The sequence below is a fragment of the Labrus bergylta genome, chromosome 15 (assembly GCF_963930695.1).
Source record: "Labrus bergylta chromosome 15, fLabBer1.1, whole genome shotgun sequence".
NCBI lineage: Eukaryota > Metazoa > Chordata > Actinopteri > Labriformes > Labridae > Labrus > Labrus bergylta.
In genome coordinates, this window is record NC_089209.1 from 397,599 (window position 1) to 415,240 (window position 17,642).

Consider the following 17,642-nt stretch of genomic DNA (forward strand, 5'->3'; position numbering starts at 1 on the left):
TGTGTGTGTGTGTGTGTGTGTGTGTGTGTGTGTATATGTGTGTGTGTGTGTGTGTGTGTGTGTGTGTATATGTGTGTGTGTGTGTGTGTGTGTGTGTTACTGTGTGTGTGTGTGTGTGTGTGTGTGTGTGTGTGTATATGTGTGTGTGTGTGTTACTGTGTGTGTGTGTGTGTGTGTGTGTGTGTGTGTGTGTGTGTGTGTGTGTGTGTGTGTTTATGTTTGTTTGTGTGTGTGTGTGTGTGTGTGTGTTTTACTGTGTGTGTGTGTGTGTGTGGTGTGTGTGTGTGTGTGTGTGTGTGTGTGTGTGTGTGTGTGTGTGTTACTGTGTGTGTGTGTGTGTGTGTGTGTGTGTGTGTGTGTGTGTTACTGTGTGTGTGTGTGTGTGTGTGTGTATATGTGTGTGTGTGTGTCCTGTGTGTGTGTGTGTGTGTGTGTGTGTGTGTATGTGTTACTGTGTGTGTGTGTGTGTGTGTGTGTGTGTGTGTGTGTGTGTGTGTGTGTGTGTGTGTGTGTGTGTGTGTGTACCCAGGTTAGCATGTCCGAAGCAGAAGATGCAGCCGTCTGCTCCGTTAACGACCGACTGGATGACCTCAGCCACCGTCCCTGAACACACCTCAGCCTATCAGGAGAGAGATCCAATCAGTGCCGAACCAATCACAGCGTTACACGTCTTTTAAAACATGGAAGATGCAGACACTTGTGATGTGAGTGTGTTTACAGCTTTCTCACAAGACAAAATAGAAAATAATAATGAATCAAACTCTGAACACAAACTGGAGGTCACACAGAGGTCAAGAGGTCAGAGGTCAGACGTCATCGTTTCAAAGACACATTAAGAAACATTTATCAGATCAGTTTGTCTCTAAATATAACTCACAGTGTTCACATCTGTTTGCAGCTGCTCCCTGAACAAGGACACACACACACACACACACACACACACACACACACACACACACAGACACACAGACACACACACACACACACACACACACACACACACACACACACACACAGACACACACACACACACACACACACACAGACACACACACAGACACACACACACACACACACACACACAGACACACACACACACACACACACACACAGACACACACACAGACACACACACACACACACACACACACAGACACACACACACACACACACACTCTCTTTGATCTACACACTCCTCCTGCAGGAGCTCCGGGGACACACGGCGTGCTGCAGCAGAAGTGGCGTCCTGATGAAGAGCTCAAACTTTGAGCTGTGTGACCTGAATTTAAATCTCCTCAGTAAGAGAACCTGAGAGCAGATCTGAAGCTACAGACTCTGGATCTGGGTCTGGGTCTGGGTCTGGGTCTGATGGGTCTGGGTCTGGGTCTGGGTCTGATGGGTCTGGGTCTGGGTCTGGGTCTGGGTCTGATCCACAGGAGGAGGGCGTGTGCTAACAGACACCGTCTCATGACCACAACACACAAAGGGTCAACGCTCAGACACAGGTCTGTGCTCCACTGCTGGGTCTATGGTCTGGTCTGGTCTGGTCTGGTCTGGTCTGGTCTGGTCTGGTCCGGTCTGGTCTGGTCTGGTCTGGTCCGGTCTGGTCTGGTCTCACCTGTGAAGCGTCCTGTGTGAAGACAGCGTCGAACATGAAGGTCTTTGGAGCGGAGGAGGAGGATCGTCTCTGAGAGGAGGAGGCGGAGCTACCCCCTGACCACGTCTCGCAGAGAGTCAGCTGCTTCTTTCTGACGTCCACCTTCAGGAGGGACATGGACTCTGAGGACTCGCTGCTGTGGACCGAACAGATCCGGACCATGACCCGGACCTGGGGACAGACAGAGCCCACATCAGACCCCCACATCAGAAGGCTCAACAACATGCTTTTGAAAAATGGAGAGAGGTTAGAACACAGAAAGGTTTACAGACCCATGCAGAGCTGGATAAACACTGAAGCTTCAGAGTCCACCACATGGTGACCTGAGTGAGGGGGGGGGGAAGACCACCACATGGTGACCTGAGTGAGGGGGGGGGGGAGACCACCACATGGTGACCTGAGTGAGGGGGGGGGGAGACCACCACATGGTGACCTGTGAGAGCATCCACTCTAGAGAGGAGGGGGGGGGGGGGGAAGACCACCACATGGTGACCTGAGTGAGCATCCACTCTAGAGAGGAGGGGGGGGGGGGGGGGAAGACCACCACATGGTGACCTGTGAGAGCATCCACTCTAGAGAGGAGGGGGGGGGGGGGGGGAGACCACCACATGGTGACCTGTGAGAGCATCCACTCTAGAGAGGAGGGGGGGGGGGGGGGGGGAGACCACCACATGGTGACCTGAGTGAGCATCCACTCTAGAGAGGAGGGGGGGGGGGGGGAAGACCACCACATGGTGACCTGAGTGAGGGGGGGGGGAGACCACCACATGGTGACCTGAGTGAGGGGGGGGGGAGACCACCACATGGTGACCTGAGTGAGCATCCACTCTAGAGAGGGGGGGGGGGGGAGACCACCACATGGTGACCTGTGAGAGCATCCACTCTAGAGAGGGGGGGGGGGAGACCACCACATGGTGACCTGTGAGAGCATCCACTCTAGAGAGGGGGGGGGGGGGGGAGACCACCACATGGTGACCTGTGAGAGCATCCACTCTAGAGAGGGGGGGGGGAGACCACCACATGGTGACCTGAGTGAGGGGGGGGGGGAGACCACCACATGGTGACCTGAGTGAGGGGGGGGGGAGACCACCACATGGTGACCTGAGTGAGCATCCACTCTAGAGAGGGGGGGGGGAGACAGCTCTCTATGATGTTTAGAATTCAGACTGCAGTACACATTTTAAACACTAGGGGGCAGAGTTACATACTGCTCCTTTAAGTTCACGTTTTTGGGGGCGGGACTAAATGGGAGGCCCGATGACGCGCTGAGATTCTTCAACATAGACACACCCCTGAGGTTTTTTTGGTTCCTTCTCAGTCATGAGTTACTACAATATACACCGTAAACAAAGCTGCTTACAGCTGGAGCTAACAGCTGGAGCTAACAGTCGTAGCTAACAGCCGGAGCTAACAGCTGGAGCTAACAGTCCTAGCTAACAGCTGGAGCTAGCAGTCATAGCAAACAGTCGTAGCTAATAGCTGGAGCTAGCAGTAGTAGCTAACAGCTGGCGCTAACAGTAGTAGCTAAAAGTAGTAGCTAACAGTAGTAGCTAACACCTGGAGCTAGCAGTAGTAGCTAACAGTAGTAGCTAACACCTGGAGCTAGCAGTAGTAGCTAACAGTAGTAGCTAACAGCTGGAGCTAGCAGTAGTAGCTAACAGTAGTAGCTAACAGCTGGAGCTAGCAGTAGTAGCTAACAGCTGGAGCTAGCAGTAGTAGCTAACAGTAGTAGCTAGCAGTAGTAGCTAACAGTAGTAGCTAACAGCTGGAGCTAGCAGCTTGAGCTAGCAGTAGTAGCTAACAGTAGTAGCTAACAGCTGGAGCTAGCAGTCGTAGCTAACAGCTGGAGCTAACAGCTGGAGCTAGCAGTAGTAGCTAACAGTAGTAGCTAACACCTGGAGCTAGCAGTAGTAGCTAACAGTAGTAGCTAACAGCTGGAGCTAGCTGTAGTAGCTAACAGTAGTAGCTAACAGTAGTAGCTAACAGTAGTAGCTAGCAGTAGTAGCTAACAGCTGGAGCTAGCAGTAGTAGCTAACAGTAGTAGCTAACAGCTGGAGCTAGCAGTAGTAGCTAACAGTAGTAGCTAACAGTAGTAGCTAACAGTAGTAGCTAGCAGTAGTAGCTAACAGCTGGAGCTAGCAGTAGTAGCTAACAGTAGTAGCTAACAGCTGGAGCTAGCAGTAGTCGCTAGCAGTAGTAGCTAACAGCTGGAGCTAGCAGCCGGAGCTAGCAGTAGTAGCTAACAGCCGGAGCTAGCAGTAGTAGCTAGCAGTAGTAGCTAACAGCTGGAGCTAGCAGTAGTAGCTAACAGCTGGAGCTAGCAGTAGTAGCTAGCAGTAGTAGCTAACAGCTGGAGCTAGCAGTAGTAGCTAGCAGTAGTAGCTAACAGCTGGAGCTAGCAGTAGTAGCTAACAGCTGGAGCTAGCAGTAGTAGCTAACAGTAGTAGCTAACAGCTGGAGCTAACAGTAGTATCTAACAGCTGGAGCTAACAGCTGGAGCTAACAGTAGTAGCTAGCAGTAGTAGCTAACAGCTGGAGCTAACAGTAGTATCTAACAGCTGGAGCTAACAGCTGGAGCTAACAGTAGTAGCTAACAGTAGTAGCTAACAGCTGGAGCTAGCAGTAGTAGCTAACAGCTGGAGCTAACAGCTGGAGTTAACAGTAGTAGCTAACAGTAGTAGCTAACAGCCGGAGCTAACAGTAGTAGCTAACAGCTGGAGCTAGCAGTAGTAGCTAACAGCCGGAGCTAACAGTAGTAGCTAACAGCTGGAGCTAGCAGTAGTAGCTAACAGCTGGAGCTAGCAGTAGTAGCTAACAGTAGTAGCTAACAGCTGGAGCTAGCAGTAGTAGCTAACAGCCGGAGCTAACAGTAGTAGCTAACAGCTGGAGCTAGCAGTAGTAGCTAACAGTAGTAGCTAACAGCTGGAGCTAGCAGTAGTAGCTAACAGTAGTAGCTAACAGCCGGAGCTAGCAGAGATCGTTCCTTCTCTCTGAACAGAAAGACTCTTTAATCATTCGACTCCTCTGGACAGGAACAGGAACTTCTTTCATCCTGATGACCCTGTGACCCCGCCCACCACCCACTGACTCCGCCCACCAGACCGTTTCCCACACCCTGTTGCTCTGCTCGACGTCACAGTGTGGATTCATGAGAACCTGCTGGGTGACACCATGACGTCCTTACCTTCCCCATCCCCGGCGTGTCCTTGACCTTTGACCCGGCCCGGAGGAGGCATGGTGGGACGGCGGGCGGTGAGAGCTGCAGCGCCCCGCTGAAGCCTCCGGAGTACAGCAGGAGCCCCGGGGCCTCGGCGGGCGGGGAGGCGGGGCCAGGATGGGACTTCTTCCTGCGGGACAGACTGAGCTTCTGAGCCGCCCTGAGGAATGAACAGATTCAGATCGTTACGTTTTATAAAATCATTTTTCTTACTTCAACAGTTAAATAAGGCGGCCATTTTTAATCTGTCAATGATTCTCTGCAGAGAGAGACTGAAACACGTTCTTCTCACCCTGAAGAGATCATTCATGATCTTTACTGACGAGGCTGAGGAGAAAATTTAGAAGAAGAAGAAGAAGCAGCAGCAGGAGGTAAATGCTGCCTTCAGGTGCTCCTTGGAAATGTCATATTTACTGTGTTAACGTAGTTATGAGCTCATGAACGGCGCTCCAAAGTCGTAATGACGAGGGTCATTTCATGGATACTCCACTCCAATCAAAGCTCTCACTTTCTTTACCATTCAGAAATAAATTGTTTATAAAAGAAGGATCCTTAAGTCACCAAACATGAAACCTTTACCCTGAGGAGTGGACCAGATGTAGAGGATTAAAGATGATGAGTAAAGTCAGACCTCAGAGAGTCGTGACTGTGACTGTGCATTATTTCACAGAGATCTTTAAAGTGAACAGCCCCTCTGCTCCACTTCTGACCGTGTGTTCACAGAAGGTCGTTTCTTTCAGTACTTTCTATTCCACGTGTTTCAGGACCATACGACCTACATTCAAGATTCAAGAGTCAAGATTTTTATTTGTCACATGCTCATACAGATGTGCAGCGAAATGAAACGACTGTTCCGCAAGGCCATGCAATAAACATTCAAATTACTAACACACATAAATACAGTAAAATATAAATATAATGTAAAATAAAAAAAAGAAATGTTTGAATCTACAAAATATAGAATAATGTAAACAGTGTCAAAGTGCAATGTGCAGCTGGAATGTGTGGTGTGTGTGCATCATGTAGTCACATCATTCTAAAGTTCTGAGCGTTTATGAAGACGATGGAGACACAGGAAGACACTTACAACCTTTTTGACCTCTCAGAGAGCCTCAAACACAGACTTCAGAGAGAGAGAAGAGGGATACTCACAGTTCCTTCCAATCCATTATCTGCTCAAAGTCTTTCTCCTTGAAGAGGAACCAGATCCAAACCTTCTCTCGTCCTCATTCAGCATCGTAAAAGAACCAGATTTCATCCAACCGGACTGGAAGGGAGCGATACGCAATAAGTCTTATCCAAAGATGAGATCGAGTAAATCCCCAAAGTCAAGCAGAGCACAATGAAAGAGGACTTCAGGACTGAAGAGTTATCCAGAACACAGAAGAGTTTAGAGAGGTATGATCCAAACTAACACCGCCTCATGTTCATGCAACAAGAATCCAAAGACTTCAGAGTCACCAAAGTCTGTGAGAGTTCAGATGTTTCTTTCCAAGTCTTAAGAACTTGTTCTGTCTCTTGGTTGATCCTGATTGGTCCTGGTGTCAGAAAGCATCCTCTCTAAAGTCCCAAAGAAACTTTTCTACCTGAAACATCAAACCTCCAGGTGTATCAGTGTGTCCTGTACTGATCACTAAAGTGAACTCACAAATAAATCAGCTCGTCATCTGCATAGTGCCGTAGTGAACCCTGAACTCCATTTGGAAGTCGTCCATGTTTTTCTGGGTTTGTCGTTAAACTTCACTTCACAAAGATCGAGGGTCCATCTGTTTCCTCTTTGCAGCTTCATTCTCAACAAATGACCAAAAAAAATCAGCTCTTTTACTAAACTTTAACAGGTCTGTAAGTAAAGGAACCAACAGATCAGTGGAAACTGTTTTTATCTGGACAGTGATAATCCAGGAATCTAAAATACTTTCCGGCTGTCTTCTCAGATTCCCTTTTGACAAACCAGATACCAAGAAACCTTCAGCTGAAATGATTAATCTTGAAGGTGTTCTGAAGTTGTCAATAGTTCATCAACCAATTATCTCAGTCCTTCTCTGGCCGAGATGATTCCTCATTAGTCGTTAAATCTACTTTCTTTGAGTCCTTCGCACTGAATACCTTCAAGAAATGTTTTAAAAGATTAAAGTTCATCCATCCATCATATGAACCCATAGATCTGTAATAATCAGCTTCATCATCTGCAGAGGAACTCCTCAGGGAACACTCCGGGGATACTCCAACAGGTTTCAGTCGTTTGTCAATCAGTCGTCACATCATCCTTCACACATCAGTGAACTCTCCGCCCGCCCGTCAGTCACTTGTCCACTTTCCTCTCTGACATGAAGTGTGCAGGATCAGAGTCCGTCTGAGCGGCAGGAAGTTTTCAACCGAAGACAAGGAGACTTTCTGTCGAGGCATAATCCACTAAAAGAAGGGTGAAGGAGGAGGTCGACCACATAGGATTTATCTAAACACTGCAGCAAATCTCAAAGTGAGAAACTACAGCTCCTCGTCTGTCTTCATCCTAGCTTTAATTCTCCCTGCAGCAGCCGCTTGACCTCTTTCCTTCTGTCTTCACCTTTACTTTCTCTCCTCTTCTCTCTCGTCCTCTTTACGTCTCTTTCCTTTAGCTGCGTCCGCTCACTTTACCTCATTTTCCCTCCTCTCTCTCCTGTTTTCCTTCATGTTTCCTTCCTGCTGTCCGTTTCTTCCCCCTCCTGATTTCCCTCGTCCCTCTCTCTCTCTCTCTTCTCTCTCTCCTCCCTCTCTTCTCTCCTGTAGCTCCTCAGTCTGTTCCTGCAGTATCGCTATGCTCTTCCTCTCCACCCCTCCCTCCTCCTCCTCCTCCTCCTCCTCCTCCTCCTCTGACTCCAGGAGAGAGAGAGGGAGGGATGAAGGGAAACAGCAGCAGAGGAGGAAAAAAGGATTAGAGGTAGAAATAAAGGAGTGAATGAGGAGCGGGCGGATTCCTGCCTCTTGATGCTGTTGTTGCTGGGAAACACTGGCGATGCTCCAACCTCCCTCCGTCCGTCCATCCGTCTGCCTCGCTCACCTTCCCTCCCTCCCCCCCACCCCTCCTCCTCCCTCTTGTGAAAGCCCCGCCTCCTCCTCGTGTCGACACACAGCAGCCGTGAATACACACACACTTGACATGCTACATGAATACTTCATGAGATGACACCCCCACTGCCCCCCCCCCCCCCCCCACCCCCCTCAGTGCTGGACTTCAAAGACAAAAGTGTGCGTGTGTGTGTGTGTGTGTGTGTGTGTGTGTGTTGATATCAAACAACAGATTTGTTGATGGATCATTAACTCGTTGAGGATTAGACGTCGGTCAGCGTTAACTAGTTAATCACATTACTCTCATGTTATTTTGTCCCTTCAGGTCCTCGATGTCTCCCTGTAGTCTCAGTGATGTCTAAGACCTTATGACATCACACGTTGACCTTATGACATCACACACTGACCTTATGACATCACACATTGACCTTATGACATCACACGTTGACCTTATGACATCACACACTGACCTTATGACATCACACACTGACCTTATGACATCACACGTTGACCTTATGACATCACACACTGACCTTATGACATCACACACTGACCTTATGACATCACACACTGACCTTATGACATCACACACTGACCTTATGACATCACACGTTGACCTTATGACATCACACACTGACCTTATGACATCACACACTGACCTTATGACATCACACACTGACCTTATGACATCACACATTGACCTTATGACATCACACATTGACCTTATGATATCACACATTGACCTTATGACACCACTTCCTGTTTCTGGGCTTAACTTCCTGTCCCAACCTTCCATCTACAGGAAGGGCCTTACTTTATTTCAAAATAAAAGCACACAACAAGTAGAGAAGTCTCAGCATTGTACAGGACAAACCTTCAAAATAAAAGCCTAACAAGTTTTGTTTTTAAATGTGAAAAATAGATTTTCAAACATGTAATAAAAAATTGTAAATTCCACCACCAGGGGGCTCTCAATCAAAACAACAACAAAAGATGATGACGCTGAGGCTGGCGAGGAATCCTGAGTGAGTCTCTCTGTTACTGCTGCGAGGCAGGGACCTCCTCCCATTGGTTAGATGAGTCCGCTAACGAGACAGCTGATTAGCCAATGACAGCCCTGGAGTGAGCGTTTGTGAGAGGGATGATAGAGGGATAGATCTGATCCTGAACTGACCTAACGCTCGAGCTTCATTAAAACAATCAAAGCCAGCACGCTCCAACCAATCAGCAGCAAGGGTTGACTGCAGTCTTAAATGGCTTCAGTTAAACACGACCTGCGCAGAGAAGTAACGACTCTCTCATGTTGAAACACCATGATGTGTCATCACTCAGTGAAACACAGAACATCACTTTGCTTGATTCCTTTAATGAGTTCAAATCCATGAAAACATCCAAACCTTAAAGAAACAACTTTCCTTTCTTCAGACGCTGGATGAAACTTCTTCATGTTTGGAGTTAAAATAGAAAATCAATAACTGAGCATGATGAGACGGATGATGAGATATCAGAGGAGGAGATCGATGCTGTAAGAAAAATATCTGCAGAGAAGGAGAGAAATCATCAGATCTATCAGAGAGCATCCACAGATCCATATCCAGTCCAGTCCAGATCAATACTCTGAACCAGACACTGATCGATACGAGGTGAGACGCAAGAGGAAATCTATCACAGTTAGCCCGAAGAGAGACCAAAAACTGATCCCAGACCAGTTCATTAATAAACTATTAATACCAGTGATAACTACATGCACAGTGTTTGTGAATAGTTGGAGCTATCTTTAAAGATCAAACTTAAAAAATCAATCAGTGAGATGTGTAGAGAGTGAGATGATAAAGGTATCTTACTCTCTGATCATTAAGGAAACATGCTATGTTGAAGTGCTGGCTTCTCTGACAACAATGCAGCAGCCAGTATGTCCTCCTTCTAACTTTAGATTCTGCTCCTGAATGCTCTGGATTTGTTTGGACCAGAGAAGGTAGGCGCTTTTAAGACACGCCCCCACACGGCCGTTTTGGACGCCCCTCGGTTTGCCAGATATGAGAGCAGTTATCAGGTCAACAGGTGTTGCAGTGATGGAAGCGGTCAAGAGAAGTGGTTCAGATAGAAGTGATTGTACTAGACCTAAAAAGCCTCTGCATGTTTCTAATAAGCTCCACGAGCAGAAACGTGCTCAAACTAGGATCAATATTGGAGATGCTTTTGAAAAATGGAGAGAGGTTAGAACACAGAAAGGTTTACAGACCCATGCAGAGCTGGATAAACACTGAAGCTTCAGTGTCCACCACATGGTGAGTCAGTCCCCATAGAGCTCCATGTTAAAATGTCTAACTTTACAGCTGCAGTTCCTCCAGTGTCCACTAGAGTCTGTCTCCTGCAGTGAGTCAGGATGGTTCTTTTTGGGTTAGCAAACTTCTCTTAAAGGTCATATCTCTGGTCAGATAAAGAGTCCAGTATAGAGGTTGTGTTTTAACCACATTGCTCACAGTTCAATCGTAAAAATGAAAGGTGGGTCTGTGTGTTAGCCGTTAGCTTGTCAGCATCTCAGCATCTGAACCATCTTCTTCCTGCTAATTATCCTGCCAACCACTCGTCTAAACTTAGACTCTGTCCTCCACATTCCACTGCCGCTGACACCCGATGAAGCAGCGCTGACAGAGAGAGGAGGTTCGATTGACCTTTGACTGATGTGTAGATTAAAAGATGATGAGGCAGCAGCACCTCTTAAACACTGTGTCACTCTGCAGGAACGACATCAGGGGGACGAGAGCGTCAGAACAGAATCTGTTTCCCCTGTGAGGGACCTCTGACTCTCAGACAGTGAGCCAATAAGAACGGATCAGAACAAATCACACAGATACTGAGGATTTCTGTCTGAAAGAGAGGAGGAGCTGTGTGCTGAACATGTTTATTTAAGAGCTGTCACCACCGACATGAAACTCAAACTGAACCTGGTGATCAGCACCATGTTCTCTCTGTGATCAGTCTCCATGTTCTCTCTGTGATCATCTCCATGTTCTCTCTGTGATCATCACCATGTTCTCTCTGTGATCATCAGCATGTTCTCTCTGTGATCATCACCATGTTCTCTCTGTGATCATCTCCATGTTCTCTCTGTGATCATCTCCATGTTCTCTCTGTGATCATCACCATGTTCTCTCTGTGATCAGTCTCCATGTTCTCTCTGTGATCATCATCATGTTCTCTCTGTGATCATCATCATGTTCTCTCTGTGATCATCTCCATGTTCTCTCTGTGATCATCATCATGTTCTCTCTGTGATCATCATCATGTTCTCTCTGTGATCATCATCATGTTCTCTCTGTGATCATCATCATGTTCTCTCTGTGATCATCATCATGTTCTCTCTGTGATCATCTCCATGTTCTCTCTGTGATCATCTCCATGTTCTCTCTGTGATCAGTCTCCATGTTCTCTCTGTGATCAGTCTCCATGTTCTCTCTGTGATCATCATCATGTTCTCTCTGTGATCAGTCTCCATGTTCTCTCTGTGATCATCACCATGTTCTCTCTGTGATCAGTCTCCATGTTCTCTCTGTGATCAGTCTCCATGTTCTCTCTGTGATCATCACCATGTTCTCTCTGTGATCATCATCATGTTCTCTCTGTGATCAGTCTCCATGTTCTCTCTGTGATCATCATCATGTTCTCTCTGTGATCAGTCTCCATGTTCTCTCTGTGATCATCATCATGTTCTCTCTGTGATCATCATCATGTTCTCTCTGTGATCATCATCATGTTCTCTCTGTGATCATCAGCATGTTCTCTCTGTGATCATCACCATGTTCTCTCTGTGATCATCATCATCATGTTCTCTCTGTGATCATCATCATGTTCTCTCTGTGATCATCACCATGTTCTCTCTGTGATCAGCACCATGTTCTCTCTGTGATCATCTCCATGTTCTCTCTGTGATCATCATCATCATGTTCTCTCTGTGATCATCATCATGTTCTCTCTGTGATCATCATCATCATGTTCTCTCTGTGATCATCATCATGTTCTCTCTGTGATCATCACCATGTTCTCTCTGTGATCAGCACCATGTTCTCTCTGTGATCATCTCCATGTTCTCTCTGTGATCATCACCATGTTCTCTCTGTGATCATCATCAGCATGTTCTCTCTGTGATCATCACCATGTTCTCTCTGTGATCATCATCAGCATGTTCTCTCTGTGATCATCATCACCATGTTCTCTCTGTGATCATCATCATGTTCTCTCTGTGATCATCATCATGTTCTCTCTGTGATCATCACCATGTTCTCTCTGTGATCATCATCATGTTCTCTCTGTGATCATCATCATGTTCTCTCTGTGATCATCATCATGTTCTCTCTGTGATCATCACCATGTTCTCTCTGTGATCATCATCATGTTCTCTCTGTGATCATCATCATGTTCTCTCTGTGATCATCACCATGTTCTCTCTGTGATCATCATCATGTTCTCTCTGTGATCATCATCATGTTCTCTCTGTGATCAGTCTCCATGTTCTCTCTGTGATCATCACCATGTTCTCTCTGTGATCATCAGCATGTTCTCTCTGTGATCATCAGCATGTTCTCTCTGTGATCATCTCCATGTTCTCTCTGTGATCATCAGCATGTTCTCTCTGTGATCATCACCATGTTCTCTCTGTGATCAGCACCATGTTCTCTCTGTGATCATCACCATGTTCTCTCTGTGATCATCAGCATGTTCTCTCTGTGATCATCAGCATGTTCTCTCTGTGATCATCAGCATGTTCTCTCTGTGATCAGTCTCCATGTTCTCTCTGTGATCATCATCATGTTCTCTCTGTGATCATCATCATGTTCTCTCTGTGATCATCACCATGTTCTCTCTGTGATCATCATCACCATGTTCTCTCTGTGATCATCACCATGTTCTCTCTGTGATCATCACCATGTTCTCTCTGTGATCATCACCATGTTCTCTCTGTGATCATCACCATGTTCTCTCTGTGATCATCATCATGTTCTCTCTGTGATCAGTCTCCATGTTCTCTCTGTGATCATCACCATGTTCTCTCTGTGATCATCTCCATGTTCTCTCTGTGATCAGTCTCCATGTTCTCTCTGTGATCAGCACCATGTTCTCTCTGTGATCATCACCATGTTCTCTCTGTGATCATCATCATGTTCTCTCTGTGATCATCATCATGTTCTCTCTGTGATCATCATCATGTTCTCTCTGTGATCAGTCATCATGTTCTCTCTGTGATCATCATCATGTTCTCTCTGTGATCAGTCATCATGTTCTCTCTGTGATCATCAGCATGTTCTCTCTGTGATCATCACCATGTTCTCTCTGTGATCATCTCCATGTTCTCTCTGTGATCATCATCATGTTCTCTCTGTGATCAGTCATCATGTTCTCTCTGTGATCATCATCATGTTCTCTCTGTGATCAGTCATCATGTTCTCTCTGTGATCATCAGCATGTTCTCTCTGTGATCAGTCTCCATGTTCTCTCTGTGATCATCTCCATGTTCTCTCTGTGATCAGTCTCCATGTTCTCTCTGTGATCAGTCTCCATGTTCTCTCTGTGATCATCATCATCATGTTCTCTCTGTGATCATCACCATGTTCTCTCTGTGATCATCATCATGTTCTCTCTGTGATCAGTCTCCATGTTCTCTCTGTGATCATCATCATGTTCTCTCTGTGATCATCATCATGTTCTCTCTGTGATCATCACCATGTTCTCTCTGTGATCATCATCATGTTCTCTCTGTGATCATCTCCATGTTCTCTCTGTGATCATCTCCATGTTCTCTCTGTGATCATCATCATGTTCTCTCTGTGATCAGTCATCATGTTCTCTCTGTGATCATCATCATGTTCTCTCTGTGATCAGTCATCATGTTCTCTCTGTGATCATCAGCATGTTCTCTCTGTGATCAGTCTCCATGTTCTCTCTGTGATCATCTCCATGTTCTCTCTGTGATCAGTCTCCATGTTCTCTCTGTGATCAGTCTCCATGTTCTCTCTGTGATCATCATCATCATGTTCTCTCTGTGATCATCACCATGTTCTCTCTGTGATCATCATCATGTTCTCTCTGTGATCAGTCTCCATGTTCTCTCTGTGATCATCATCATGTTCTCTCTGTGATCATCATCATGTTCTCTCTGTGATCATCATCATGTTCTCTCTGTGATCATCACCATGTTCTCTCTGTGATCATCAGCATGTTCTCTCTGTGATCATCATCATCATGTTCTCTCTGTGATCATCATCATGTTCTCTCTGTGATCATCATCATCATGTTCTCTCTGTGATCATCATCATGTTCTCTCTGTGATCATCACCATGTTCTCTCTGTGATCAGCACCATGTTCTCTCTGTGATCATCAGCATGTTCTCTCTGTGATCATCACCATGTTCTCTCTGTGATCAGTCACCATGTTCTCTCTGTGATCATCATCACCATGTTCTCTCTGTGATCATCACCATGTTCTCTCTGTGATCATCATCACCATGTTCTCTCTGTGATCATCAGCATGTTCTCTCTGTGATCATCATCACCATGTTCTCTCTGTGATCATCATCACCATGTTCTCTCTGTGATCATCATCATGTTCTCTCTGTGATCATCATCACCATGTTCTCTCTGTGATCATCATCACCATGTTCTCTCTGTGATCATCATCATGTTCTCTCTGTGATCATCATCATGTTCTCTCTGTGATCATCACCATGTTCTCTCTGTGATCATCATCACCATGTTCTCTCTGTGATCATCATCATGTTCTCTCTGTGATCATCACCATGTTCTCTCTGTGATCATCATCACCATGTTCTCTCTGTGATCATCATCATGTTCTCTCTGTGATCATCATCATGTTCTCTCTGTGATCATCAGCATGTTCTCTCTGTGATCATCACCATGTTCTCTCTGTGATCAGCACCATGTTCTCTCTGTGATCATCACCATGTTCTCTCTGTGATCATCAGCATGTTCTCTCTGTGATCATCAGCATGTTCTCTCTGTGATCATCAGCATGTTCTCTCTGTGATCAGTCTCCATGTTCTCTCTGTGATCATCATCATGTTCTCTCTGTGATCATCATCATGTTCTCTCTGTGATCATCACCATGTTCTCTCTGTGATCATCATCACCATGTTCTCTCTGTGATCATCACCATGTTCTCTCTGTGATCAGTCTCCATGTTCTCTCTGTGATCATCACCATGTTCTCTCTGTGATCAGTCTCCATGTTCTCTCTGTGATCAGCACCATGTTCTCTCTGTGATCAGTCTCCATGTTCTCTCTGTGATCAGCACCATGTTCTCTCTGTGATCATCACCATGTTCTCTCTGTGATCAGCACCATGTTCTCTCTGTGATCAGTCTCCATGTTCTCTCTGTGATCAGCACCATGTTCTCTCTGTGATCAGTCTCCATGTTCTCTCTGTGATCATCTCCATGTTCTCTCTGTGATCAGTCTCCATGTTCTCTCTGTGATCAGCACCATGTTCTCTCTGTGATCATCACCATGTTCTCTCTGTGATCATCATCATGTTCTCTCTGTGATCATCACCATGTTCTCTCTGTGATCATCATCATGTTCTCTCTGTGATCATCATCATGTTCTCTCTGTGATCATCAGCATGTTCTCTCTGTGATCATCATCACCATGTTCTCTCTGTGATCATCAGCATGTTCTCTCTGTGATCATCTCCATGTTCTCTCTGTGATCATCATCATCATGTTCTCTCTGTGATCATCATCACCATGTTCTCTCTGTGATCAGCACCATGTTCTCTATGTGATCAGTCTCCATGTTCTCTCTGTGATCATCATCATGTTCTCTCTGTGATCAGTCTCCATGTTCTCTCTGTGATCATCATCATGTTCTCTCTGTGATCATCACCATGTTCTCTCTGTGATCATCACCATGTTCTCTCTGTGATCATCACCATGTTCTCTCTGTGATCATCATCATGTTCTCTCTGTGATCATCATCATCATGTTCTCTCTGTGATCAGTCTCCATGTTCTCTCTGTGATCAGCATCACCATGTTTTCTCTGTGATCATCATCATGTTCTCTCTGTGATCATCACCATGTTCTCTCTGTGATCATCAGCATGTTCTCTCTGTGATCATCATCACCATGTTCTCTCTGTGATCATCATCATCATGTTCTCTCTGTGATCATCACCATGTTCTCTCTGTGATCATCACCATGTTCTCTCTGTGATCATCATCATGTTCTCTCTGTGATCATCATCAGCATGTTCTCTCTGTGATCATCACCATGTTCTCTCTGTGATCATCATCATGTTCTCTCTGTGATCATCACCATGTTCTCTCTGTGATCATCATCATGTTCTCTCTGTGATCATCACCATGTTCTCTCTGTGATCATCATCATCATGTTCTCTCTGTGATCATCATCATGTTCTCTCTGTGATCATCACCATGTTCTCTCTGTGATCATCATCATCATGTTCTCTCTGTGATCATCATCATGTTCTCTCTGTGATCATCAGCATGTTCTCTCTGTGATCATCATCATGTTCTCTCTGTGATCAGTCTCCATGTTCTCTCTGTGATCATCATCATGTTCTCTCTGTGATCATCATCATGTTCTCTCTGTGATCATCATCATGTTCTCTCTGTGATCATCAGCATGTTCTCTCTGTGATCATCATCATGTTCTCTCTGTGATCAGTCTCCATGTTCTCTCTGTGATCATCATCACCATGTTCTCTCTGTGATCATCATCATGTTCTCTCTGTGATCAGTCTCCATGTTCTCTCTGTGATCATCATCATGTTCTCTCTGTGATCATCATCATGTTCTCTCTGTGATCAGTCTCCATGTTCTCTCTGTGATCATCATCACCATGTTCTCTGTGATCATCACCATGTTCTCTCTGTGATCATCATCATCATGTTCTCTCTGTGATCATCATCATGTTCTCTCTGTGATCATCAGCATGTTCTCTCTGTGATCATCATCATGTTCTCTCTGTGATCAGTCTCCATGTTCTCTCTGTGATCATCATCATCATGTTCTCTCTGTGATCATCAGCATGTTCTCTCTGTGATCATCATCATCATGTTCTCTCTGTGATCATCATCATGTTCTCTCTGTGATCATCTCCATGTTCTCTCTGTGATCATCATCATGTTCTCTCTGTGATCAGTCTCCATGTTCTCTCTGTGATCATCATCATGTTCTCTCTGTGATCATCATCATGTTCTCTCTGTGATCATCATCATGTTCTCTCTGTGATCAGTCTCCATGTTCTCTCTGTGATCAGTCTCCATGTTCTCTCTGTGATCATCACCATGTTCTCTCTGTGATCATCATCATCATGTTCTCTCTGTGATCATCACCATGTTCTCTCTGTGATCATCATCATGTTCTCTCTGTGATCATCAGCATGTTCTCTCTGTGATCATCATCATGTTCTCTCTGTGATCATCATCATGTTCTCTCTGTGATCAGTCTCCATGTTCTCTCTGTGATCATCATCATCATGTTCTCTCTGTGATCATCATCATGTTCTCTCTGTGATCATCATCACCATGTTCTCTCTGTGATCATCATCACCATGTTCTCTCTGTGACCATCACCATGTTCTCTCTGTGATCATCATCATGTTCTCTCTGTGATCATCATCAGCATGTTCTCTCTGTGATCATCACCATGTTCTCTCTGTGATCATCATCATGTTCTCTCTGTG

At 45.7% G+C, this 17,642-nt stretch overlaps 1 protein-coding gene across 1 annotated transcript in view; it reads right to left on the reverse strand.

Moving 5' to 3' along the window:
• LOC136182697 (kinesin-like protein KIF26B) overlaps positions 1–7,847 on the reverse strand; it is a 9,249-nt gene extending 1,402 nt beyond the window's left edge. The window contains exons 1-4 of the mRNA XM_065963565.1: positions 6,027–7,847; positions 4,842–5,034; positions 1,619–1,828; positions 526–619 (exon numbers count right to left, since the gene is read on the reverse strand). Coding sequence (XP_065819637.1) covers positions 526–619; positions 1,619–1,828; positions 4,842–5,034; positions 6,027–6,043 — 514 coding nt within the window. The 5' untranslated portion in view covers positions 6,044–7,847. The remainder of the gene's footprint in view (positions 1–525; positions 620–1,618; positions 1,829–4,841; positions 5,035–6,026) is intronic.
• Positions 7,848–17,642: the final 9,795 nt, after the last annotated feature.